Consider the following 9,698-nt stretch of genomic DNA (forward strand, 5'->3'; position numbering starts at 1 on the left):
GTCGGTGATCATGGTGATTGGTGAAGTGCTGGTAAGTGCTTGCGCTCGATCTCGGACCTAGCCTGCACGCGGCCCCAGCGGACGCCGCGGACTACAACCACATCAGCAGCACCAGGACGGCAATGAGTAGACCTACATGACTTGTAGTTGTACTACGTGTAGCAGTTCTAGCGGATCTAACAGTATGCGGATGTAGCGCAGTGCAGTGGGTCGGTCTACTGACATGACAGTCAGTACAGTCAGTGTAGTGACAGTCGGAACTCGGAACTACTTGCCGGAAGTACCCGCACACATCGACAGTTGGATGGACATGAGGTTTGCGGCGTTTGGCCGTCTTGTGCGCTGCAGTCGCGGGCTGGTACATTTCGCAAGCCTGCGCACTCGCAAGACAACAATATGCGGTATTGTCGTCGGCTGCATTATCGCTGCGATTTACCTGCATCAACGGTCCTATGCGCTAGTTCCGGATCCGGATCCTTTCGTTTCGTACAAAGATCAGCCATGGGCACCACTGCACAGCCGTATGGGGGACGTATCGATTGAGTCTGTTCTAGCGCATCAAAACCTGCTTGCGAAGCGGATGGCCCGGTTCGCCAAGGTGGCAGTTGACGAAAGTGAGTTACCCTGTCGTCTATTTTTAGGCGCATAGTTTTTATGTATAATTATGTACACATGTCCTGTAACTACTGAGAAAATAATCTACCTGAACCCCTTGCCTTGGCCTTTGCATTTAGCTTCACACCAACAAGCCTGCCAAAATCACTACTGTATCATCATGCATCGTCTTATCATTGATCACTTTGCAACGTGACGTCATGCAATTTAAAAAATACTCAATAAGTCTTAGGACGCGTCTTCATCAACAGTTCAAACAATTTTTTTGAAGAGATTAGTTGAAGTGTCCCAATAGAATGGCTTCTATTATTTTAGAGTTTTTCGGCGGAATTGTCATGGCGATAATGACGTCCGATCGGATCGACAATCTCGACGTACACATGACGTAGCTATTCCAAACTCTTCGGAACTACTGTAATTTCACAAATTTTCGGTGTACTTTTATTTTCGGTATTTTCGGTGCGTCTGTTTCACACCTAAAATTTCAATACACCGAACAAATACTAACATACATAATCCAATAGGCCTAAGGGAACTGCTTCTCTGCACCGAAAATTTCTGTTAACCTAGCCTGGCCTGTTGTCCTCATACCGAAAATATTGAGCACCGAAAATTTCTGAAATTAGAGTAATCCACCTCTCCCATTGGATGAGGTTGTGGAGTTTCCAGGAGTTTCCAGGAGTTTTGTTTTTCTGAAGAGGCAAATAAGGCCGCCTCTTCAGAAAAACGAAACTCCTCGAAAAGTCAAAAGAGTGTCAATTTGAACGCGCCCTTAGTCATGCCATTAGTGCCCAAGGAATTATTTGGAACCCTTGACCTTGTATCGGGTGCAAAACAGCGGTTGTTCGTGCAACTATGACATGTGCGCCCAAAGAGCCAGGGCTCCCCGTGCATCGCAGTAAAACACCCATCATTTATTCAGACACCCCAGATTTAGCCCTCTATCTACCCAGCAGCACCATTCTAACCCCTCTGAGTCACACAAAAAGGAATGGATTTTTGAAGATGTTTACTTGCTGCATGCAAACAGTATTGTATGCCAATCCGTGCTGTGGCCGGGGTGGCAGTGCTTGATCCCAACCTGCCCAGATAAGGCCGGGAGTTCTATTGTGCCAAAGACTGATTCAGAATTCTAATGGTCATGCACTGCCATTGTAGTACAGTAGATCCGGAATGTCAGGCCTTCATCCACAAGTCAACAGCCAGCTGAGGCTGACATACAACAGCGTGGATAGAAGTTCGCAAAACACCATATTTCCAGCATGTAACAGTTTCACAGCACTACTAATTTTCAGCAAAGTCAATATAAAAGTACCTCACTTATTGCCAGCAAACCACCTTTCATGAACGTAACAAAACCCATTTGAGGCATACGGCACAATTTTCGTGTCAGCTTGTTTGTTGCGACAGAGTGAAGCTGTCCTACCCAGCTCTGGGCCCTCAAGATGCCAATCATGAGCTCGATCCATGCTGCATGACCTGGCTGTGCTGGCTAGCGGCAGTACATTGTAACCATGAAGAACCGAACCGTGGTTGCAACCAGCAGTACAGCAGCTGGCAATTCCTTTCCTACAAGGTACCTTGGCTCGTTGGCTTGTTTTCTGTTGCAGGTTACAGTCAGGAGCAGCAAGTCCTGAAGCGGGAAAATCCAGAAGGTGGTGATAATCATGAGCGCCCACCCAACACTGACTATGTATGTGGAATAGTTCAGTTTCCTCTTTGTTGATCATGTGACATGTGCTGAGCTTGCAAATGTGGCATGTACGAGATCAAGTGTCTCAGTCCAACGCCCCATCTATGGGATCATCGGTTTTGTTATGCGGCTGCGATGTGAAATGTCTGATATAAGGCAGTGGTTTTCGTAAGCTGTAAAACTTGGGCCAAGCAGTGCCGCTGCTCAAGTTCTTACTGCCTGTTCCTACTGAGATTGGTTTTCAGGGGAAGTATAGCCTGAAGTCACATTTTCACCAGTTGTAGTCTTCGGGATGCTGAGTCGAATGGGCTTAGTCCGAGGAAGCCGAGATGCTCTCTTCCTCCTTTATTCCCAATCGAACTCGCCACTTCCAACGAAACTGGGGGACTGGACCCTATTAGATGGGGATTTGTATGCAAAATGTCACTATAAGCGCCATTTCGTTCTTATCAATGCACGGATGAACGTGATTGGCCCATATGTCAAACTTGTCCGGCTTTTGGACGCTGAGTCGACCGAGAAGCCTGCGATGCAGCGTTCAGCCCTTATTCCCAATCGAACACGGTTGAGTAAGCGGTCACCTGCTCATGCGCACACCAGTCACCTGGTCACCGTGCCTGCAGGCTACAACTTTCACATCAAGGTTCAACTCGAGAGACAGGAACGCGCCCAAACAGGCTAGTAAGTTGTAGCCAGCGGGCACGGTGACCAGGTCACTGATGTATGCATCAGCGCATGATCGCTTACTCAATCGTGCTCAATTGGGAATAAGGGCTGAACACTGCAGCGCAGCCCTCTCGGACCAAAACCAGTCGACTCAGCGTTCAAAAAGACTGCAGTCAGACCGCGCTTATCCGGTCCTCGTTTATCCGGATCCCTCGCTATCCGGAAGAAAATCGCTGGTTACCGATGTGCATCATACGTTACGCATACAACATAACCGAACCTCGCGATCCGCATACCGGTGCATGATTTTGTGTACAAACTGGTCGAAATATGTACAAAAAGCTTCGTTCCATCCGGTTGCACGTGGCTTGCAGAAGCTAGAATCAGGGAGTTGTACAAACAAATGAGGTCCTTGACCTGCTGCATGCATGTGGATAGCACTCAGTTGAATGTACTTGTCACTTTTCTCGCTTGTTTTTTTATACATATTTTGCACGCTAGTTGTTCTGTATAGGACCCAGAGTCATGTATGTACGATGCCGCCCATTTTGATGTGCCACATGCATGTACAGTATGTGTGTTCAGTTATCCGGTTCCCTCGCCTATCCGGATATTTTTGTGGAAAACGGATGTGTGCGGTTAAGCGAGGTCTGACCGTACAACATATTGGCCAATCGTGTTCATCTGTGATTTTTACTGTATTTCCACGCATATAAAGCCATGGCATTATAGGTAAAACATCCCTGTTTTGGACCAAATTTTGGAGAAAATCGCCTCGGTTTTAACGCCATGGCGCTAAAAGTGAGAGACGCGTACATGCAGAGTATGAACTTCGAGTACTCTTACGGTACCGTTGCACGTTCATGTCGAGCATCCATGTACTTTCAATTTTCCCTGAAAATTTCAAATTGTGAACCTATTGTGTACAAGGTGGCATACAAACTTGTGTGAAGGTGCGGTGGCGGTATGGCATGTGACAGTGGAGATGGGTACATGCAGAGAGAATCACCGCTACTGTAGGTTCACTGAGGTTGCGTTTGGTTGGGCATTTTCAGAATGTAAATGACAACCATTCTGGAATGGGAATCGGCAAGAATCACCTGACCAAACTAACGCGCCAGAATCAATTAGGAATCACTTGACATAACAATTCCATGATGTCGTTGTGGAACGGCGGCTGTCTTTTCTTTTACCCGACTCTAGTTTCCTTGAGAGAGTCATGGTACTTCTGAGTGCATGATTTGAGGCACTTGAACCTGTTGCTACATTGTTTGGCTCGTGGCAGCCATTATCATTTTTGATTCCGGAATGAGAATGCTCATTCCAGCATATGAGGTGGAATGATCATTCTCCAAAAAGAATCATTCTCAGCGATTCCCATTCTGGAATCATGTGGAATGTGACCAACCTAACGCACTTTTTTGACCAACCAAACGGGCGAGAATGATTCCGAGTGATTCCAAGTGATTCCCATTTGGGAATGTGACCAACCAAACGTAACCTGAAAGAATTGAACTCACCTTTAAATATAACACCATGGCTATATATGTGCGGAAATACGGTAAGAACAAAATGGCGCTTTTAGTGACATTTTGCATACAAACCCCAATATAGTCTGAGGGCGCAGTCACCCAGTTTCAGTGGGAGTGGCGAGTTCGATTGGGAATAAAGGAGGAAGGGAGCGTCTCAGCATCCTCGGACAAAGACCATTCGACTCAGCACCCTGAATGGTGACATTGAAAACAAGCTTGATTTCCCAGACCCTTCCTTAATTGGACTCCTGTCTGCAATGGTATGCTCGCAGGCGTATGAGGAGTTCAACCTGCAAAAAACTGTCCAAAGGAACTGCCTTGGATCTGTGCCACTCGAAGAACTTCCACCCTGGCAAATGAAGACGCTACTGAGACACTTAATTTACGATGACAAGCACAAGATTGTGTTCTGCAGTGTACCTAAATCAGGTAAGAATGACATTGTCCTTGCAGGAATGATGTTTTCCGCAACTCTTTCTAGCTATTACATGTATTATGCCATGGTACTAAATCAGTAACCTCTGTTTCTCGCCTTTGCTGACTTTTAAGTCACTTCAACGTTCTTGATCACGCTTTTCTATTGTGTTGTGTGTGCACTGCCCTTGTGGACGGCTATAGTAACTGCTCCTTTTGTTTCAAACCTAAGGCTAGTTTTAAAGGATGACGTGTCAACTGGGACTGTTTAGAACCCCATACTACTACTTGTAGCATAGATCGGGTACACGCACCGTGACGAAAGGCCGTGTGCCAGATCACAAGCTGTTTGTGCCGATGCAAGGTCTGCCGGCCACAAGCGTATACAATACGCCTGCCCATGTATTTCGAGCAAATTTGAAGGCCCATCTGGGTGCAAGGGTATTCTAACAGTCCGAATAGCTGCACGCCTGCCCATGTCACCAGTATTCCGAGCAAATTTGAAGGCCCATCTGGGTGCAAGGATATTCTAACAGTTAGTCTGAATAGCTGCAGTATGTCTACCGGGTACTCGACTTCCGTGCCTCATCCGGAACTTGGCATCTTGCAGTCCCAGACCGTTTGTGTTTCATGGCGTGCTGGTATAGGTTCATCTAGCTGGAAGAGAGTGATGCTGTCGCTGGGAACTGATGGAAAGGTTCCATCAGCACACTTCAAGAACCTATCCTCCATGGCCACCGGTGCGACTCTCCGTTATATGCACAATCTTCCCCTTGACAAAGCGATGCGTCGACTACAGTCCTACTTCAAGTGAGTAAAGTGCATTCAATTGCTCTTATTCGATGGTAATCTGGCTGAACTGTCCCTTTGTTCTGTTTTGTTTTGTACTACTCAAGTACCTTAGTCCTATGTCCAGCATACGCGAATGTGTGGGCTGAGCAAGTGTCTTTGACACTTGCTTGGCTGACGCAGCCGCCGGAATGCAAATGATAATAATATTATTGATTTACCTCGGGTGTTTTCCTTGTGTATCTTGCTGGGTATAATTATGAAAACGGCGGGTGCGGAGTAGCAGGGGATAGATACTTCTGCTATGAGTACAGTGCGTATCGGTTATAGCGTGGTCGTGTAAAAGAATATACTGCCTACAAGAATGAACTCTTATGTTTTCATAATCATAACATGGATTTCAAGTGCATATTTATTCTTACAAGCAATTTTATCCTATAGTAGAATATTATCGGTCCTAAGAATGGACTTTGTGTAGCGAAACATGCCAGATTAGTACAAAGCGTATCGCCTGTAGTAATAGCATCTGTCCAATTCCGTTCTGATCTGACTCTCGTTGCGTCGTAGTGCTGCAGATTCAACTGTTGTGATCATGTAACTCATTTTGCATAGCCACATGGTAAGCCTATGGCCCAGTATGGGACTATGACCAACCACATGCGCAGAAATACTGCGGCGTTGCATGTACGATGATCTTCCTGCCCCTGCGCACATGCATGTAATATGCCACACTTGATTTATCGTGTGCAAGAAATATCGGAAATAAGAATAGAAAGTCGTTTTTCAAACACCCACGCTATAACCGATACCTACTGTATATTGAATGGCATGTTAAGTTACTGCCGGTGTATATCATAATGCACATCGGCCGTGTTCATTCACAGGGGAAATGTTCTATAGTTACCATAATTATGTTGCTTGCCTCTGTAAGTCTAAGAACCCAGGGGAAGCTCCGATGATGTTGTTCCATGATGATTGAGGTTTTGTGTCTGCTTACCTGTCTGCCGTCTTCTGTGCATCTCTCACACGCAGGTTCGCGTTTGTGCGTATTCTGTGCATCTCTCGCACGCAAGTTCATGTTTGTGCGTCTTCTGTGCATCTCTCACAGATTCTTGTGTGCGTGTGCGTCTTCTGTGCATCTCTCACAGATTCATGTTCGTGCGCCATCCTGCAGACCGCATTGCTGCGGTGTATTCCCACAAGTTCACCAATTTCCCGGAGTCGCGTCCGTTCAAGACGAAATTTGGACCAGTTATTCAGCAGCTGTGGAAGAGTGGGAAATTCCAGGATGCAGAAGAATGGCACCTAACGAAGGATCCGGAATTTGAGCACCAGAATATCAGCTTTGCTGCATTTGTGCGATACCTGATTCACGCAAGAGTTGATAGGATGAATGAGCACTGGATGCCTGCATATCAACTGTGTCAACCGTGCACTGTCGGTTACGACTTTGTGGGTCGATTTGAAGATCTGCCGGAGAGTGCCAACGCTCTTCTCCAGCATCTTGGAGTACCTGCAACTGTGGAGTATCCCAGTCAGACGCTGCTCTACCGATCTCCACCCTTCGCACATAGAGATGCTATTGCTATGATGAATACTCTTGGTGCAGCTGACCACCAACAGCTGAACATGCGTTATGAGCAGGACTTTACCCTCTTTGACTACAGGTAAACGATAGTGGTGGCGCCAAGTCTTTGTATACTTCCCAGATTTTAGCAACAATGAGTCCTCTATATTTTACACCTTTCTCAGACAAATTATGAGACTTGATTCTATATTTTCCTAGATCCGCATTTTAACGGATCACATTACATTAGGGCTGAAACGATCGTGGATTTTCACCTATCGATTACTCTTTAGCTTAGCGATCGAATAATCTTTACCAAATAGTGTCAGAATTTTGTGCAAAAATTACTCTGTTTCCAAAAGATAGGCCTTCATAATACAAAAATCTGCATTAGTGACAGGGCAGCTCTGAAACATGGTAGTTTTGAAGTCAATTTAACCTCAGAATGTGCACAATGCCCCTGGCAACTGCATACTCACAGTGGAAACTGATTCAAACTTCACGAAACGAGGGTTTTCAGTACTTTTTGGACTCAACATCCCTAACAAGTAATCCATAACGTAAAGATTACTTGATTGAAAAGGAATTATCGATCGCTTATCGAGTAATTGGTATAATCGTTTCAGCCCTACATTACATTGTGCATGTATCAAGACTACATAATCCCCACTGGGCCAGGGAGTTATGTACTCTTGATTGTGTACCAAGAGTCCGTAACGTAACCCCAAGAGTATGCGACTCCTGCATGCACGGGGTCTAGCGCAACGCGCTGCCCACACTATGTAGCCACGAACTGGAGTACCAGCGTTGCATCATTATTGATCTCCTACGGCTTCCCGCTTCCAAGTGAGTTTATTCGGAGACTTCGGAAGATGTGTGCATGCGCATGTGTGCGTGTGATGCGTTGCGTGCAGCACTGCCTTTGGATAAACAAAATAACTGGCATATGCTAGCAAAAGTCCATAAACAAGAGTACTTCAACCAGGGAGTAGTAAACACCGTATCTACACCCCCCCCCCCCTCCCCCCTGATTTTAACTGTGGTATGGGTGGCAGTACTCAGCGCACTGCCTTCATTACCTGACTTACCTCCACCACGCTCTGGACGCATGCACTCAAACCCACAATCTCTCGTACTAGCACATTCGTTTTGGCTCAATTCTGTCGAGTAACGGTGTGGTCTCTAAATTTTGGGTGCATGTGAACTTCATTTCCGTGCGAAAGTTCATTTAAACCAGAGGGAAAGTGTGGTGTTTGATTTCCGCAGTACGCGGACTGCAGCTGTGTGAAGGTAGTGTGCCGCGAATCTGGCCCATGTTTACGGATTCTTGATATTGCCTTTGCCTGTACAGTATTTCACCTGACGAGAAGGCTTGAAAAGTATACTCGTGTAAACTCTCAGGATGTCGACAAAGAGCCTGAAGTGTGTGTTTTTCTCCTTAGTATTGTTGCATTCTTGTCTCCGAGGAAACTGATACTACACTGTATATGGACTCGGATGGAGAGCCAAGGATTAATTTATACAAAAGAAAAGGACCAAGTGGACATTAGTGGACATTATAGCGTAACTTGTAGTTCCTTGGTCCTTTTCTTTTGTATAAACAAAGTATACAACAGAATTTGGCCCTTTAGTTTTCAGAGCCAACTACAGGGAATAATTTTGCATGGATATCAATGTATGGCCTACTTTGGGTGCACGTACATATGTATGCATGATCAATAATACAATGTCATGTACATGTACCGTAAAGTACCGTTGATCCGCCCCCACGCCATGTCGCTTCCCAGTTGGGTTTCGGGAGGGGGCGGGAATTAGATCAAGGCTGTCAAGTGCAGTGCAATGTACAACAACGTAGAGGATCAGACTCAATGTGCTGAATTGTGCACATTTTCATCCTGGATTGGCAAGTATTGTGTACAGCAGTGCATGCGTCGGTTCAACATCGTATTTCGTTGTATACGCCGAAGTCGCTTCACAAGGAGAAAATTGACAGGGGGCGGGAATTAGAGAGGGGGCGGATCAACGGTACTTTACGGTACATGTACGCAGAATTTTTTCTCCCTGGTTTTAGCCGAATCCCAGGGGGTGACCTGAGCCAGAGTTGGTCCGGTCACAACCGGTTCCGACGGCCCTGCCCTAGGCTTCTCACAACATCCACAGGATCCCTTCTTGCCTCTTGATTAGTGATCATATTTTGGTGATCATTTTTAGTGTTTCTCTTGCTGTTGCCACCCCCCCCCCCTCTATTTATATTTTACCGTTGCCGAATAAATAAGCAGGTAAGCGTTAACAAATGACCTGTTTTTACAAACTTTGGTATCATGTTTCCTTTTTCTGCTACAAAACACAGTCCGGGCTCTGTGTAGAAATATATGACAAACAATAAGAACATGTACTTGCAATGGGGTTGACAAGACACGAG

General features: G+C 45.9%; 1 protein-coding gene across 1 annotated transcript; it reads left to right on the forward strand.

Annotated features, from left to right (window-relative positions):
- The first annotated feature begins 207 nt into the window (after positions 1 to 207).
- On the forward strand, positions 208 to 7,673 carry LOC135831084 (carbohydrate sulfotransferase 14-like). The gene is made up of 5 exons (XM_065343339.1): positions 208 to 614; positions 2,226 to 2,308; positions 4,779 to 4,935; positions 5,568 to 5,730; positions 6,858 to 7,673. Exons 1-5 carry the CDS (start codon positions 224 to 226, stop codon positions 7,378 to 7,380), a joined length of 1,317 nt encoding a protein of 438 aa, XP_065199411.1. The 5' UTR covers positions 208 to 223; the 3' UTR covers positions 7,381 to 7,673.
- Positions 7,674 to 9,698: the final 2,025 nt, after the last annotated feature.

The sequence above is a fragment of the Sycon ciliatum genome, chromosome 1 (genome assembly GCF_964019385.1).
Source record: "Sycon ciliatum chromosome 1, ocSycCili1.1, whole genome shotgun sequence".
Classification (NCBI taxonomy): Eukaryota; Metazoa; Porifera; class Calcarea; order Leucosolenida; family Sycettidae; genus Sycon; species Sycon ciliatum.

Excerpts from the sequence above, each read along its gene's own strand:
- LOC135831084 (XM_065343339.1), top strand. The coding sequence starts at position 224 with ATGACAGTCAGTACAGTCAGTGTAGTGACAGTCGGAACTCGGAACTAC. Across the intron at positions 615-2,225 it reads CAAGGTGGCAGTTGACGAAA|GTTACAGTCAGGAGCAGCAA; the intron begins GTGAGTTACCCT and ends TTTCTGTTGCAG. Across the intron at positions 5,731-6,857 it reads CGACTACAGTCCTACTTCAA|ATTCATGTTCGTGCGCCATC; the intron begins GTGAGTAAAGTG and ends CATCTCTCACAG.